The 17,914-nt window shown below is 44.3% G+C and overlaps 1 protein-coding gene across 4 annotated transcripts in view; it reads right to left on the minus strand.

Annotated features, from left to right (window-relative positions):
• Positions 1 to 15,868, minus strand: part of AKAP12 (A-kinase anchoring protein 12) — a 31,838-nt gene extending 15,970 nt beyond the window's left edge. The window contains exons 1-2 of one of the 4 annotated variants that reach the window (XM_030448596.1): positions 15,637 to 15,868; positions 5,787 to 5,970 (exon numbers count right to left, since the gene is read on the minus strand). In XM_030448596.1, the coding sequence (XP_030304456.1) occupies positions 5,787 to 5,970; positions 15,637 to 15,759 (307 nt within the window). In that variant the 5' untranslated portion in view covers positions 15,760 to 15,868. Of the gene's footprint in view, positions 1 to 1,767; positions 1,850 to 2,196; positions 2,296 to 5,786; positions 5,971 to 15,636 lie in introns of those variants that run through there. The other 3 variants (XM_030448597.1, XM_030448598.1, XM_030448599.1) reach the window with 3 other exon arrangements.
• Between the last annotated feature and the right edge of the window lie 2,046 nt (positions 15,869 to 17,914).

Genomic DNA, 17,914 nt, shown 5'->3' on the forward strand with positions numbered 1-17,914 from the left:
GACACCAACTTCTTAAATTCCAGCAAGTTACATACTTCATTCATTCAAGATTTAAAGATTATTTATTTATTTTTCAATGTTTCAAGAAACAGCACGGAAAACAATTTAAAAGACTCAAACAGTAAAAGTCCTTTAAAAAATAGTTTTGGTTTTAATCCAGAGGGGTCATTAGCCATGACTTCGATATATAGTTACTGTAGTTAGAGATTCTTCTTTAAATGAACTCACAATAAGAAACTGCCCTCAAACCAGTCCAGCTGTTCTGCTTGGGAACCATACCAGCATGCTACAAATATTTATGAAATTTCATGGTTACCCGTGCTGTTCATGTCTCACGTTCCGCTTTTTAAAATAAAATGTATTCACTGAGCATAAGACAGATGCAACACTGGCAGTTGGGTATTGGGAGGGGGGAAAGGGGGGGGAAAAAGGGGAGAAATCTGCTCCACTAGGTACAGGAACGGGATAAGCAATAAAAGTCAGCAAATGTTGGGACATTTTTCAGAACCCCTAATGATTAACGAAAATATACAACAAATAAGCAGATCGATTTTTTTTTTCAGAATGACTACATAAAGAGTAACATGAGCTTCACAGACAAACTCACCACACAAAGGAGATGTAGCATGAATTAGACACACAACAGTTTAAGACACTCCTGCATACCAATAAGAAAAGGTAGACCTCTGTCCCTTGAAAGAAATGGTAACTTGTACTGAGCTGGACACAGTTCTTGAAAAACATACTAGAGAAGCAGTGAAAAACAGCTGCAGTGAAAAAATCCAACTTTTCACGAGATTAAATAAGGAAAACCTCAAACGATCAAATTGTGCAACCCTATAAAGAGACTGCTTTTGAAAAACAGTTTAACCTTTAATTACTAACAATAAAAGGAAATTAAAAAAATAGAGAGCCCTTGAGGAAAAAGACTCAGCATGTGATAAGCTCATTAAGCATCAAGTTTAATGAAAACCCTATTGTAAAGAGCAGTAGGCTATCTCCTCCCCTACTAACTGATTCAAATCACGTACAGTCTCCCTCAGGGTCAGCTGCAAACAGCGAGGGACTTCTCCAGGCTTTGTTGTCCATAAGCATTGTAACACTAAAGCATTTTGCATGAATAAACCCCCACTATTTGTTGAGTTCATTCACTAGCTCTAGTAAGTAAAGTATAAGCAATTAATACAATGAAATAAAAGATTTCCTAGATTGCTATAGGCATATATCATCTCTGAGAAAAATTCCAATGCAAATTAGTTATCTTTAAGAAAAAAAAAATTTCAAATATCATAGCACCACTTTGTTTCCCAGAGAAGGACACAAGTTTGTGCCAATCCAGCAGTGCAAGATCATGCTTCTTCTTTTTAATTCTTTACTCTTCAAAAAACTATTATCTTTCCAGAAAGCCCAGATAGTTTATGGTGTTAGCCCTTGCGCTTCAGTTGCTCACAAATTACTTTATTTAATAGCTGTGCATGATGTTCAGTGCACAAAGCATCAAGTTTTTGCCTTCACAAGCTGGAATCCCACTGCTCTACACACACGTGCACACACACCCTGACACAGTGTTAATCTCTGTATTATACTTCTTTAAAATTAAAACAGCTATGGAGCAACAGCTTCATATCACTCACACAAATATTTGTACAACTTAGAAGCAGTGCCCACTTGTACATTTTCTTCAACTGCACCACACTTAGCTCTTAAGATACTTTACTGCATTATTTCTTGATTCATGTAAATCAGCATCACCAATATGGTCACTACCTTTTCTTTCTGCTCCTCAGTTTCAGATACCTATGCCATAGCCTGGTACTGCAGAAGAAAAACCAGTCTGTATCTTCGAATTTATAATAGCCTTGTATTACAAGTACTGCACTGAACGTCCGACTGAGGCGACAAGAAATAAAAATTTCAGCAACCTCCGCTGGCAAGCGGCTCTCCGGGAGATACAGATATTTAAGCCAGAGCTTTTAACTCCTCATGCAGCGTCAGGAAACCCAAAGCAAGTCCATCAGTACTTTGGGAAGGTGAAGGAGCGCTCCAGCAAGAAGACACAGCGCTCCTGCAGCATCGACTCCCCAGACGTCGGACACTGGGAGACAGACGGACACAGAGACAGGCAGAAACAGACAGACAGACAGATAGGCAGGCGCTATCGGCAGAGAAAAGAACAATAAATAAATAAACTCTTACACGTTAGCAACGCCGCGCTGCCTTACCCGTCATCGTTATGGTCCCGAGCCCTTCTGACACTGCACACTCATCATCAGAAAACTCCCTCCTCAAGATCAGAGGTTCCACCCCCTCATTCTCCTCCTCCTCCCTGCCCGGCCCGGTTCCGGCCCAAAGGGGAGGGGCGGCCCGGCCCAGGGGGTTGGTCCCGCCCCCGAGTCCCGCCCGGCGCGGGCAGCGCCGCTACCTCAGGGCTCGGCTCAGAGGTCGGTTCTTCTCCTTCCCTCACCGCGCAGCGGGCAGCTCCAACCATTCCTGCCTCAGCCGGACATCCGTCCTGAAACTGTCACTTATGTGTTTTTTAGGTTTTTTTTTTTTCCTTCTCCTCCGGAGAGCGAAGGAGCCGCCTCTGCAGTAAGAAACAGACACTTTCTAAATAAACTACAGACCGCTTCTGCTCCTGCTTGTGTAAGGCCTTTTTGATGCTGTTTGCACAAAAAACCCAGAACAAACCTCAAGAGATGCCTGCTAAAAGACCTAAGCAGTTTACCCCACAAAACAAAAACAAACCAAAAAGCCAAGCCAAACCAAACCAAACAAAAAGCCCACCTATGAAATACTTTCTCCATACCGAAACATTTGCTCCTTTTCCTATTACCAATCACTTAAGGGCTGGGGGCTTTGTTCTTGTTTTGTTTGAGCTGCAATTCTTTACAACTTACTTACAGATTTTTTCGAAATTTCCTGTCAAGGATTTCAGAAAGGTACTACTTTGGATACCTTTGGATATTACTTTTGTAGAATAAAGGTCCTGAAGCTCTTTGTGCTAGTAAAAAGAGAGGCAATAGAGTAAAACAAAATGTAAAGAATTGGTATCTGATTTAGGTGACCTCCTATTCTAGTCGCAATGTACGCATTACGTTGGGTATTTCCAGTGTTCTGATGACACAAAGGTACTTGGGGACAGTTGCATACAGCCTTTGCTGGTGGCGCCAATTGCCAGCACCAACACAGTTCCCAGTAATTTTAACAGAGTTGTGGCAACTTTGATGAGTCTGGATCATCTCTCAAATGACTTTCTGAATATGAGACTCAAATAGAGACGGCAACAATAGACAAATAACCAACCCAATAAATCCTTCAGTCAAACATTCCTTTACTGTAAGGAATTATCTATCTTGCCTCAGTGCTCAGTGTCACGATACTTTATTTCTGATTTTATAGATTTTGGCAACAAGTTGAAATAAAGAATGACTGAGGAACATGAAGAAGTGTAGAGCTAAAATTATTTATTTATCTATGTGGACATATTTCTCTGCACAGAGTATTTAAGAGAGGCTTCTTCTTCACCTTCATTTGTCTGCCTAAAGACACATGGACATGAGGTCTAGAGAGGTGCATATAGTTATGAATTTCTGAACATAGTCTTTACTTGAAGAACCATCTTTTCAACACTTGACCAAACAGGTTTTTTTGTCTGAAAATACATGTTGCATCACCTTCATGGAAGTGTTTTTTCCTGTGAGAGCAAACCTGCAGAATTGTTTTGCCTTACATGTAAGTTATGCTACTATGTAAGCTTTGTTCCAACAACAACAGTAAAATAAATCCAGATTAAAATAGCAATATCAAGCAACTATACGAGGGATGATTATCAAAGAAAGCAAAGACAAATCAGGCAATCTACTGATAAAATTCCTAATGCTATCTGTGGCCACAACACATCATATATTTAGCCAGATGTAACTACCCATATATAATGGTAGTTTCTCACTTTGTCTTCATTATACATCTTAGGAACACAAAATTTCTGTACAACTGAAGCTACAACCCAACATAGAATTATTCAACAAGAATTATAATCTCTGACTTGAAATTAATGTCCTTTTAAAGGCTCTCTGCAACTTGATCCAGAAGATGAATAGCAACATGAAATCTTCTGACTGTATTTCAAATCAGAAGGTATTTTCTTTCTTCATGACTCCATTTACTAAGTACCCTCTCTCCACCCTATTTACTTAACAGTGAAATTTTAAAGAGAAGCAGTGTTCATAATGAGTGAAAAATAAAAACGCTGTAACCCATTTTTACAGTGTCAACAGCCTCTACCAATACAATGAAAAGAAAGTACAAAAGCCCAGCATAAAATATGGTAACCTTTTGGGATTAAGTAATCTGCAATTCATCTGAAGGCATGTCAAAGCGTTGCCTTTACTAGAATTCACAGAATCACAGAATGATTTGGATTGGAACAAACCTCAAAGATCACATAGTTCCAGCCCCCCCTGCATGGGCAGGGACACCTCCCACTATATCAGGTTGCTCCAAATCCCATCCAACCTGGCCTTGAAAACTTCCATGGGAGGCAAACACAGTTTCCCTGGGCAACCTCTGCCAGTGTCTCACCACCCTAACAGTGAAGGATTTCTTCCGTATGTCTAATCGAAATCTACTCCCTTCCCGTTTAACGCCATTACTCTTTTGTTTTATAAAAAGTTCCTCCTCATCTTTCCTGTAGGCACCTTTAGGTACTGGAAGGCCACTATAACCTTTCTCCAGAGCCTTCTCTCCTCAAAGTTGAGCAAACCCAACTACTCTCAGTCTCTCCTAGTAGAAGAGGAACTCCAGCCCTCTGATTATCCTTGTGACCCTCCTCTGGACTTGCTCCAATGGCTCCACTGCCTTAATTTGAAACCCAAACTACAAGGAGGGCTACACAGTTGCTGTAAGCTGCTTTTAGGAGGGACACTTGAAAACATGCCCCATCTCACCCTTTCCCCATCTGTCCCCTGCTCTCCCACACCAACAGTATTTACCTCTCTGACCGAAAACCATCCCTCCCTCTCGCCATCTCTGCCCAAGGGGTCAGTCAGGGTGCAGGGGGATGGCCGCAGCAGGCCCCTCACCACATGGCTGCCAGTGGCAGCTGTGGCAACAGGGGCTCAGCGAGAGGAGGAGAGGTGGGTGCCGGTTCCTACAGGAGAAAGCAGCACATTTCTGGCTGGGAAGCAAGGGAAGACAAGAGTTTTCCAGGACAGGGCAGGTATGGGTGCCCCCAGTGATGAAAGTTTGTGGTTAAGTGCAAGCCTGATTAAAAGGAAAGGAACTTTAATCAGGGTAGAGCCATAGGATCCACACCCTGTCCCTTCCAGTGAGATCAAAATAGTTTAATAACATTAATATCACTAATGAATGAACATAGTAAGGATTTCTCCCCTATGAAATAAGAGACAGGCCTATGCAGCAGAAGATCATAACATGAGAGATGGAAACTGAGCTGCTACTTTATGGAAATGAACGGTGGAGAGGTTGGCAACAGGCGAGCAGAGGCACCACAGGGTGCATTGGGGGAAGAGAACCACTCCTAAGGAGGAATGCGTACCACCAATCCACAATCTATTTTTTTAATCTAAACTCTGCTATAGAGAAAACGTGTCCCATGTGTAGAGCCAACACTGTCCTAGAAAAAGAAGCACTTGAGCAACCAAGAGCTCACCTGAGTAACAACCTGCTCACTAGTAGATGGCTGACTGGACCCCCATTTCATCTTCTCATCCCATTTATCACCCAGGCCTCCATGATCTCTCCACTGAACACAGGGTTTTACATACCATTTGTTCCAGCGGCCTCTGCTTGCTCTCCGGGTGCTTCTTGGAGGGCTGAAGCCATCCCTGGCTGCTGCCCATCCAGCTCCTGAGGTGCTGTAATACCTCCTGGCTGCGGTGCATCCTTTGGTCCATCATGTTCCACACTGCCTTCACGAACATCAGGTACTGGTACACCTGCATCTAAAGCCTGCATGGTCAAGTATTGGTTGAAGGATGGTAGGGAAGGAGAAAGAGAGAAAAGAAAACAAAAAAGGAGTATCAGTATTAGGCCATTTCCCCCTCCCCTGCAGAGTATTGTATTCTCATTTTGCATACAGACATGCGAACATTTGGGGAAATAATGCTGCCTTCAAAATCACCAACTTTAATAAATTAAAGTACTTTTGTGAGGAAAAAAACCCCAAGCAAATACAAAGCAAACAACTAAATATGACAATCTGGGACTGTTTATTTTACTGTTCTCCTGCATGAATTAGGTGGAAGAAGAAAGTCTTACAGGCAATGGCTTAAAACCTGGTGTAAAAACTGGCTTCTAGCACAAAGGAAAACTCAAGAATAATGTGAATCCAGCTGATGGAAAGGTATTTTTCATTCTTCAAAATGTCTGGCACCATTTCTCTGATATACACATAAATCCTGCCTACATGACAGCCTTTGGTATCGCTCTCTGCTGATGTGCTTAACTTATCATCATAAACAAGAAAACTTCAAAGAAACTGAACTGTTCAGGAAACTGAACTAATCAGGATAGAAAACAGAAAAAAATATATACACAAATCCCATGAAGAAATTCAGTGAAACTGGAATTAAAGCTAGAATTTTTGGGCCTCGGTTATTAAGCAGAGATTATTTTTAGAGGGGAAAAAGCTTTGCAATTCTTAGGGACACTGTGAAGTAAGATTGGAAATATTTAGTTGAGATTTCCTAATATGTGTTTAAAAATAAAATTATCTTTTTCAGCTTTCTCATTTGATACATTTTAATTATTTTCATAGTTTGTATTGGCCTGCCATATAACAAAAAAGATATTTTTAAAAGAAAAATACACTTCTGAAAGTATGAAATGTGTTGTGGTCACTAAAAAAATACTTCCTTGCCCTTTACTTAATTAGCTGGCTTCCCAGCTGATTGTAGTACTTTCCAACAGAAGCTATTTCAATTGATAAACCTCTTAAACCTCTACTCCTGCAGGACAGGTTTAAGGTTCCTCTGGTAGCACAGCAAATCCTAATTACACATCATTGTCTTACTACTCAGCTGTATTCTCAAAATACTGCCTATGAAGCTCTGTTAATTAAGTGAAGGAACCCCAGATACAGTCCATCTTTCCATGCAATGTAGCATCCAAATGCCTGAAGCACCAATTCTCTTCCAAAACCCACTAAAACAGGCTGCTGAGTGGCAATGGCCATTTATTTATTTTTATTAGCAATTAGCCTGCTGCAATGGAATTTCAAATCAACACACAAAGTGCCGGGCAAACGGCTTTCCTCTTATCAGTCAGCCCCCTTTTCACACGCCATACCCCTGCTTCCACCAGCAACAAAGTGTGCGTTTGGGTTCCCAATTTTCAGTTCAGAAGCCCTTAATTAAGCCAAATTGTTTCCACCTGGCCTTGCTGCACTCCTCAAAGCTGCCTTTCACAGCCACATAATCCACCTCACGGAAAAAGGACCCCATTCTGCTCCACTGCCAATACCACAGATGGAATAATTTGGCTTCAGAGTTATCACATGCTGAGACCAGATATTAAATAGAAGAAATAGGGAATGGCTCAGCACTCGGATTACATTCCCGCTTCTCACATCATCCTTCTCATAAATCTAAAACACAGGAAAACTCAGGAGGAATAAAAATGCCACAGCATTGAACAAAGGCATGTACATTCTGGGAAGCTCTTCTGCAGTTCCACACAATATTAACTGAATTAAAAGACAGCAACACATACACATAGAAAATTCTTCACTATGAATTGAAGAGCAACTATTATTATTTTTAATAATTAATTTTACTCTATCATTCTTGGAGGCCAACTGCTGCTCCTGCAAACAGAGTAACATACTTAACTTTACTGGCCCTCAGGGCACTTGGCTATTAGAAGGTAAATCCATGGATGGCTACTTCAAGATGACACCCTCAGAATTGGCACCAACAACTCTTTGAAGTCACAAGAAAGGCAGCAGCACTGAATATCTTAGCACTCCTTACTTTATTAAATAAATTCCTTGCCCTTCTTTGCAAACCCCCCCTAGTCAGCAAACCATTTTAAAGCTGGAGCCATATGTACAGGCAAACATGTATAGACACATAAAGTCTACCATTTGCCTAAATGCCTGATATGAACCTGCAGAATCTGCAAGGAATCAGGGTACAAAGGAACAGGGCACCCACTGCATTACAACTTGTCTCCTTTTTCAGTTGAACCCGGAGTGTTACCACAAAATATTAATTATGGTAGCAGTATTCCTACAGCTCTGAATTTATTCTGAAGCATTCAGAAAACAGTGACTATACTTCATCTCAAAGTTTTGTGACCATTTCAGGAGTCACTGGATCTAGCAGAGAAACTGCTGGATCTGTAAAATTCTGTGTGATATCTTCCAGTATGAAGAACAGAATGTAAACCATAACTAAATGCAGGACTATAAGGAGCTTTCACCATCAGTCAACCAGTATAATTATAATCCTTCTTCACTCTGTACATAAATTCAGTTTTGAAAGCAGAACCCATCAGTTTCAACTGAGTAAAAATGTATACACATTATAAACCTCAGTGTTTTCAAATCTGAACAGACCTGCCATATAACCCTGCTCTGGACCTTTTTTCCTCAGGCTCCTGGGTATGAGTCTGATGTGATTCTTGGGAATAAGAGGGCAAATGTGGATTTTTAAATCAAGTGTTCTATTTAAAATAATTTAATAATCATATAAACACAGAATCATAGAATGGTTCAAAGGGACCTTGAAGATCATCTAGTTCTACCTCCCCCTCCTCTGCGTAGGCAGGGACACCTCCCACTAGACCAGATTACCCCAAGTCCCATCCAGTCTGGCCTTGAGCACTTCCAGGGAGACGGCAGCCACAACTTCACAGTGTCTCACCACCCTTACAGGAAATAATTTCTCCTAGCACCCAATCTCATCCTATCACTACATGCTCTTGTAGTAAAAAACTAATTAAAAAATAGTATTTCTTTGCAAATTAAAATTAATGCAAAGCAGAAGAAGCTATGCAGCTTCAGGGCATTTGTAATGCGAAGGGAGACACAACAGCTTCATTAGTTAAAAAGGACATTTTCTGTTGTCAGACACTTGATCAGGCTCTTGATGACGGTCAGTGCAGTCTATCCCACTGCATTAGTCCACAAAAGAAACTAATTTCAGTTTTCCCTCACTTTAACTGCTTTATTTCTCTGAAGGGATCTAAACCATAGTTTAGCCCAATTATGTCTAATTTGGTGTGCTGTGTTCTTAATTCCATTGAGAATAGCAGTAAATCTTAGACAAATACGAAGTCAAAGTTTAGAGAGACGGGTGAAAACCTTAAAGACAAAATTAATGGTATTAAGAATCTCGTTATCCAGCTCTGTGTATTTGTCTACAGGTAATGAGACATTACAGTTGACAGACTTATCAACACTTATCAGGCTTCTGTGGCACACATTCATCGCTCTCCTTTAATTATTAATTAATTTATGAATGTGTCATCTTAGAAATGCAGAAGAAATGCAAGAGAACTGGTTATCCAGTTCACCGATCCTTTAGCTTCTTCATTCCCCAAACAAAGGCCCATCAGTGAATCAACACTTTGGCTCTGTCATCCCACTACTGCATTTCACGCACGTATTTTTTAAAGATTTTCCTCATATCCACCACAAAGGAAAAAGCAAAGAGCAGACACAGAGCTACTGAGACTAAAACACATAGGGTGTGCTGCCCATGTCACTCCCAACCAAGAGCAGCTTCTGCTCTAATTTGCATACAGCATTAGGTCCAGCTGTTGGATCCCACTAAATGCATACAAAATTAAAAATGTATAAAGAAATATAACACAAAGAGATATGGAGGAACAGCACGTCTCTGGCCTCTCACTGTATGCTAGTGAATGCTTCATTCACACACTGTTGTGGAGGGATGAGCAGCACCCAGCTTCTTCCCCCCACTAGCAAATACACCATTCCCAACATTCCTTGTACCAGACCCAAATCATTCCAGGGATTCCTCACACCAGGCCCAAACACACCAGAGTTAATTTTGCCTCATTCTGTTAATCCTGGTACGCTGATTCTACATTAGATTACTAAAATAGCCAGATCCAGCTGTCTGGACAACTGAGCAAACTAACATAATGGTCTCTAATATTTTTCCTTAAGTTTGGTTTTGAAACTTTGGGAAAGCTTGCAGTACTGTTGGTCAGCTCAGGGGGTCTGCTCTTAACACATACTGTTTCATTAAAAAGACCTTCCAACATCTGGGAAAAAACCCTGAATTTAGGTTATTCCAAGTCTTTGTTCACAGCAGTGTCTTGTTTTGCTTTAGCTAAGGCAGTAGAGGTTTGTGAGAGACTGCAGATTCCAGGTGGAGAAAACATACGGCCCTTACTCTGTAAGTATGTGACAGTATATTTAATTTCAGTACCTTATTTCTGGTTAACATCTCACACAGACAAAGCCAAGAGCATTCTCCTCACATTTTGCTACTCCTCTAGATCTATCCTCTTCGTCCTCTCAGCCTTACTCCATTAGGACATGTCCATATGGATGAATACCCACAAAATCCACATGACTGTAACAAAACCTACAGTTTTGCTCCCAAATCATCTCTGTGATCTCTGTTTGCATCCTGTGAAGGAAACATTACTCTCACCTTGTGATTCTGGTCCACACCTTAAGCCTGATCCAACCGGAGCCCTTTCCCAGGTCTTGCATCTTTGGGCTCTTCCTGCACAGCAGTCCTGGGTCAGCTCCTCACCCTACATATTCACATCAGTACAACCCATCCAGACGCTAACGATCAGTTAGAAAAAAGACTGAGCACAAAGCAAGTTACTATCATTTCAGTAACCACAACCATGGCTTGCACTTCCAACCAGAAGGACCTTCAAAGACCTCTTTCAAAGACACTGCTCTTTGCATCTCTTTAGCCTCTAACACATCAAACACAAGCTAATTGCCTTGGCTCTCAAACTGCCTGGACACTGCCTCTATCACCTCCCTCTTATCTCCTATAAGATTAGGGGGTAGTTTCACACTTGCAGTGCATCCACAACACCAATTTCCATTGTGCATTTTACTCAATTAAGCATTTTTCTCCTTTCTCCCCAGCCAACCTACAAGCAGAGGCCGGCCTTCAAACCTGACCACCAAACTACATCACTCTTCCTTCCCAGCTGGAAGAAAAGTATTTAAAGTGAATCAGAACCCTGCATCCTCACCATTCAGACCAAGTGCTTCAAACTTGAGTGGTTAACTGAGGCTCTTAGAGATGCAGTTAGGGACTTTCCTGTGGCACTTGATTAAGCTTTGTTGTACCATCACTAATGTTGTACTTTCAGGCTGACTCAGCTCCCTCCCCAGAACGCAGTTGTTTAAACAGCAGAAGTATGTCCCAGCTGTTATTTGTCAGGCACTCAGACAATAAGACACTCTGACATCTCAGCTGGTAACCTCTTTAGAAGAGACAGTTCCAAATATTTACTGTCTAGCAGACACTTGCTCTCATTACAACACAGGTAGCTTAATCAAGTTACTACTCAGAAATGGGAACTACCCTGAAAACACCACATGAATGATTCACTGCTCTTGAGTATGGGCCCTTGAGTACAAGCAAGCCAGGAATTCACCACACAACATTTAAAGCCATTGATTGCTGCAGAAGATTATCTCTGCCAAACTTAAGATTTTGCTGCAATAATAGCTTATTAGCATGCCAGTATTTTTCCAGATTCTCAATCTTTAAGTGTTACTCCATATGCCATTTCGGGTAGCTACTCCAACACAGCTCTGCTCCCTCAGCAGGGCCGCAGAAAGAAACCTGTATTAAAACCAGGAACTTCAGCTTCTAAATAAAATAAAAGCAGAGGGGGGGAAGATTTTGAGCACAACTGCTTCAGCTGAGATGTTGGTAGGATGACACAGCTTTCCTTGCATCACCCACGTGGCTTGTAGTTAGTTGCTTTCTGCCCTGTGGGACCTCAGAGGGCACCACTGCAGGGAGCAGGGTGCTGGCATCTTTTCCCATTCTCCATCTGATGCTCAGCATTCCAAAAGGGAAGTCGGACAAGAGCTGCGTCACTGCTGTGAAGAGAGAGGGAGCTCACAAGATGGAGATGCCTGAACCAAGCCATGTGGTGCCACCAAGAGAGGTGTCACCCACCTCTCTTGGTGGGTTTAGAGTTGCCTGCCTAATCCTGGTCACAAAGTCCTACTCCTGCATCTGCAGCTTCTGCTGTCCAAGTTCCAGAAGCAGAGAATGACCTTGCCAAAGAAGCTAAACAGCTTCCTATGGTTTTAGCTCCTGAAATGAGCTTGCCAAGTGCTGGAAGCCGCAGAGGGGAAGCTGCAGGTGCCCTGGGGTAAGGCAGGAGCACAGGACCCAGGCCCCCAGACATCTCAAACTTTTGTCAGTCTGGGACACACAAGGCTTGCCTGTTCTCTGAGAGACTAGCAATCCAGTACTGACTTTTAGCACTATTGTTTCTGAAATCTGTTAAATCCTTCTCAGGCCAAGCTTCAGCCTTCTGTGCTACTCAGGGCAGCCTGACAGTGAGGGTTTGCAAGCATACAGGGTCTACCAGCTCGCTGACACTGACAGGGGAGAGTTTTTTTTCATTTCCCCTCTTGCCTTGTCTTGGTTCTGGGTCTTACAGGAAGGAATTCACTAATACATTGAGGAACTGGTCCAGCAAAAAAACAGTTTGCTGTTTTCTAAAGACTTAGCGAGTTTAACTGGCTTAGGGAAAGGCAAAGTGAGGATCATACATGGTACAAGGCTGGACTGCTTCATCTGGGGCAAGGCAGGGAAGAGGAACTGGGTAAGAAAAAAAAGAGAGAGGGAAAGTACTGCTGCTCCAACAGCAAGGAGATAACTCCATCAGAGCAGCCTTCTGTGGGACTGCACCCTGTCCCTTGATTTCAATAGGAATTTGGGTGTTGATTCACAAATCAAATTAATTCACTTCAAGTATGCAAATACATTAGTACCACCAGGATCTGTCACACTCCTCTGCAGAGGTGACTTCCCGCAGTGGGGTGGCTATGCAAAATACAGGGCAGCTCCTCTACTGCCAGAATTAAAGCCTCATCTGTTACAGTACAAAAAACCCACCAGTATCAAGTGCCAGTAACACGCTGGGCTGGAAACTCTGGAGATGTTTTACATGTAATTCAGCAGCAACTTGTGAAAGGACGGGGTGAGCAGCTGAGGTATCAAGCCCCTTGAACCAACATTTAACCTGCAGTGCTTGTGAGACAGCACCCAAGGGCTCCTAGGTGTCTCTTGCACCTTAGCAAAGCACTTTACAAGGGTTTCTCACACCTCCTGGGCTTTGTAACTGAGAAACACAGCACCATACAGTCCCCCCTCCCTGTAACTAGGACAACTCAAAAGCTGGTATCTGGCCATAGAGCCACTTGCAAATAACAAAACAACTTAAAGACTATATAGTTGGTCCTTTTTAAGAAGCAAAGGCAAAAAGGTTTTCATCTCATACAAAATATGGCATTGATGTATCATGAAAAAAGTTTAATTAAATAATTTGAGGAATTTCAACTGAGAAAAAAGCACAACTTCTGTAAGATTTTATAATCTATACTAGACTAGTTGCCTAGACAATTTATTTGTGATTGACCTGCCAAGGCTTACTGAAGTTGGATTCCACTAAGATTTGGGGGTTGTAGGAAATGCTTCAATTTGGAAAGCGCAAGAAAAAAAGACTATCCTTCAAAATGTGCCCACTGTATCTCCTGTAAACAAATCAGTTCTTTGACAGATTTCTCCAGGGACACTGCAGGATCTGGTAATTTTGAAATTCAAAGGGCTCAAAGAAATAATGATGAAAAATTGTGTCACAGATCTGCCCAAAACTACTGTAGTAAGAACAGACTAAATGAGGTACATAAGAAATATAATTAAACTTCATTAAAACTCTTTTTAGTTTATTTTTAACTTATTTGTATTTAACGTAATGAAAGGCAAAAATGGTTGTTTTAGAAGAACAGCAGTAAAATGCAAAAAATAACTTCCCTACCTTTACACAGTTCTTTTTAAACAATACGATAAAACCTATTTGAAAACATTTTCTTAAAGAGTGGAAGACATAAAACAGGGTATCAGTACCAATAATGATCTGTATTTAAGAACAGCATCGATGGCATTATCTTGGGGAAGGGGTCTTGTTTCCCATTACCAGATAAATATGGCCATGAATGTTAAGTCCCTTCTTAAAGTCACATCAGCTTCATTTTTAAACAATCACAGCAGCCAAATGCTTGCCCTGTATAAATTCACTGTTGCCTAAATGTCAGCAACCTGAATTCTGAAACTGCCTGCCACAACCTCTAACTGTTTTGTTAACAAACATCAATCCCTAACACTGATTTGGTTAAAAAGAAAAAAATCTCACTGAATTTAAAAGTTCATTCTCAATGTGGTTTTCAAATCTGTCAAAACATGCACGAGGAAGTCTAGTGGCAGCCAGGAACTATGGGAAATTCAACTTGAAAGTTAAATCTAAACCACAAGGTCAAAGAAACAAAGTCATAACCAGTTCTCAAGATCCTACACACCCACACACCAACTTTTGAGACTTCTGAGTAGCCCTGCTCTGAAGACCCAAACTCTGAAGAGCTTAAAGAGCACCACGGTATAACGTAGCATTATTCCTCTCCTAACAAACTCACGCCTAACCCCCAAGCAACGCTATGTAAACACGCAGATGCACATAACCTCCATTTCAGTCCCAGAATCCCCCAAACGCGCCTATCCCAGAGGGATAAATGGGTTCATTCATAATCTATTTTTAAACACCAGACATGTTTTACAAGAATTTCTTTCAATTCTTCAACGTCTTTATTAAAAATAACACATACCTAGAGCTCCTCTACTCCCTGCTGGCTGAGAGTTAGCCAGTCGCTCCCTCTCTCCACCCGCGATGCGGTGTGACACCGGGGGCCACCAAAGCCACTGCTTACAGCCCACCCCGCGGCACCCTTCCCCGCCCGCGGCCGGGGGCTTCGGCTCGGGTGACCCTGCGCCTGGGAGGGGGGAGGCTACCACTCAGAATGGGACGGCCCCGGGGAGCACGACGAGGCTTGCGCCCAGCTGAAGGAACTGCAAAAGCGGCGGGCCGGCCGCGCCCCGCGGCGCCTCCCACCTGCATCCTCAGGAGGGGAGAGGATGGAGAGGGGGAGGGTGGGCTGCGGAGAGCCGCGGGAGCCCTGAGCACGGCTGCGAGCCGACTGCAGGACCGCAATCAGGAGATTTCTTGGCGCAGACCCCGCCGCGGTGGGTGCGGCCCTTCCCCCCCTCCCGTCCCCCCCCTTTTCCCTCCCCACGGCCGCACACAAAAGCGGTGGCGCCCCCGCGGCTGCCCTCGCCCCCCACCCCCCCACCCCCCACCGCTGCCGCCGCCGGCGGGAGTTTTATGACTGCGGCGGTGGCCCTAGCACAGTCCCGGCCCCACGGCGATTGCTGCCGCACCCCGGCTCCGCGCCCGGCCCGGAGGGGTGTTCGGTAGTCGCGGCAGGTGCCCGCCGCTGCGGCGGGAAAGTTTCCCTGGGCCGGGGTTGCGGCGGGAGCCGCCGCCCCGCGTCGTCGTCCCCCCGCCCCGGCTTCCCGCCGCCTCTTGCCTTACCTTGGCGGGCTCCGGTGGCTGTGGCGCCGCCGCTTCCTCTGCCGGCAGCAGCTCTGGGGGGGTACAAGGGGGCCCGGCCCCGTCCTGCGGGGGGGGCGGCTCGGTGGAGCTGCCGGCGCCCATGGCGCTGCCCCACGGGTGGGAGCCGGTGGTGGGCGGAGGGCGGCGGCGCAGCCGGGAATGAAGGAGCCCGACTCTCCGCGAACTCCTTTAGGGAGCGAGAGGAGGAGAGAGGGGAAAAAAAAAAAACAAAAAAACCCAAAACCAAAAACGAGAGCGGGAAAAAAAAAAAAAAAAAAGAGTGAGCGAGAGCCAGCGAGGAAAATCACCTCCTCCCCTAGTCCCCCCGCCCGTCTGCCTCTTGGTCCATCACATGAGCAGAACCCCGGACACGCCTTGCAGCATCAAATCGGGCTGATAAGAAGCGGCCAAGGGGGGCAGCGCCCTGCCTGCTGCCTCCCCGCCGACCGGGGGCCGCTCCCTGCCGGGGCAGTGCTGGTGCTGTCGGGCTGGGGGCGCCGCTCGGCCCCCAGTCCCCGGCGGCTGCACCTCGGCGCTGACTCAGCGTTTCTGCCCCTCGCCGGGACCGTGTCGGGACGAACCCCCGCCCGTCAGCTCCCTCCGGGGGGCTCCGGCACTGGGGCTGCGCCCCTCACCCGGCCGCACTGCCCTGCACCTCCCACGGGTTTTCCACCGCCTCCTGACCCAGGGGGTGGTCGGCTCCGAGGCCCGAAGCCTTCAGCAGCGTGGGCTTGCAGACCTCAGCCATGCTGGGCCTGCCTGCCCGAAAGACGTCCAGATTTCAGGTGATGTAGGAAAGTAGGGTCCCATGTCTTAGGTAACTTTAAGGAAAAAAAAAAAACAACAAACCCCGCTCTTTTTTTCTGTCTTGCAGGACAGGTTCCTTATTAATTCATGCCAGAATACATAAGCAAGAAAAGCAAAGAACACGGTAGTTGCAGAACACATAGAGTTTATTTTCTCATGCCACAAAAACAAGACTGACATCTTTGTAGGCATGCTCTTAACCAGTGCTTTCAAAGATATCAGCAGGGAAATGGCACATACAATAAAATGAACCAACCACAATGTGCCAAATGGGTAGAAAGTGGATCCATTCAGTGTTCTTCACCACAAGTATAAAATCTGTTTCTAAAAATGTAAATCTACCCATCCTCTAGGGAGTTTAGGGTTAAAGTCAGGTATGATCTCAAGACTTTGCAGTACATACTATAGAACCATATTCAATTTCCTCTAGAACACCAAAACACTGATTAGTTCAGAAAAAACAAAAAACAAAGCCAAACAAACAAAAACGCTCCCCCCCCCCCCCCAAACCTCCATCAACAACAACATTCTCTTAAAAAGTCATTCCATAAGTTGCCTGATCTCTGCACATTGGTCAGGTTTTTTTCGCTAAAAAAACCAAGTCGTATCAAGTCAATAACTGAAAAAACCCTTGCAGCAATTCTCCTTAGCTAATTCAAGAATCTACCAGAGTCATTGTCGTTCAGCGGAATAAAACTGCTGTCATGGACCATGCAGATGGAATCAACATCTCCCCCTTTCTGCTTAGTTTTACTCATTTTCAGATCAGCCTTTTTCTTACATATGTGTACGTGTCATAGCAGGAGCACATCATGCTAAAGCCACTTACCTGCTCAGGAGTTTTCTTATTATTTCATTATTTGTTCTTCATTTCTAGGAAGTTAGTATTGGGGCAATTTTTTTACAGGAGAACAGCAAAAGGAAGAAGGGAGTGAAAAGTCAGTCATGTGGTCAGCCTGATTCAGGGAAGTAGAAACAACCCAAGTTGTGCTGGTCAGCTCTTGGTCAACACATGCCTAAGGGCAGAGCACTCTGGTCCTGGCTTCAGGAACATTTGATACATTCTGGCCTCCAGGCAGCCTTTGGGGCCAGAGACATAGAGGTGCCTGATTCTAGAGTGGAGATACGCAGGTCTAAGATTTCAGTAGTGCTGAGTCTCTGTAGAACTTCCCCGTAACCACCTGCTGCTCCTGGATCACCCATCAGCCACCACCCAACAACAGGGGAGCATGTAGCCCTTTCCTGGCTTTTTCTGTCACCCTTGATGATGTCATCTTCCATCTCTGTTGGAGGAAAAGCTAGCACCACCTCCAGTCCCCACCAAATCTGCCTTGTCTCCCTGCCTTCAGCTAAGTGGTCAGCCTGGTGGTCTTGGGTTCCCCTGCACCCTCTCCCCTGGGTACAGGGACAGAGGTCTCCTGGTTTTTGGCAAGGGGAGGGCCAGCCCTGG

Source organism: Calypte anna, chromosome 3 (genome assembly GCF_003957555.1).
Source record: "Calypte anna isolate BGI_N300 chromosome 3, bCalAnn1_v1.p, whole genome shotgun sequence".
Classification (NCBI taxonomy): Eukaryota; Metazoa; Chordata; class Aves; order Apodiformes; family Trochilidae; genus Calypte; species Calypte anna.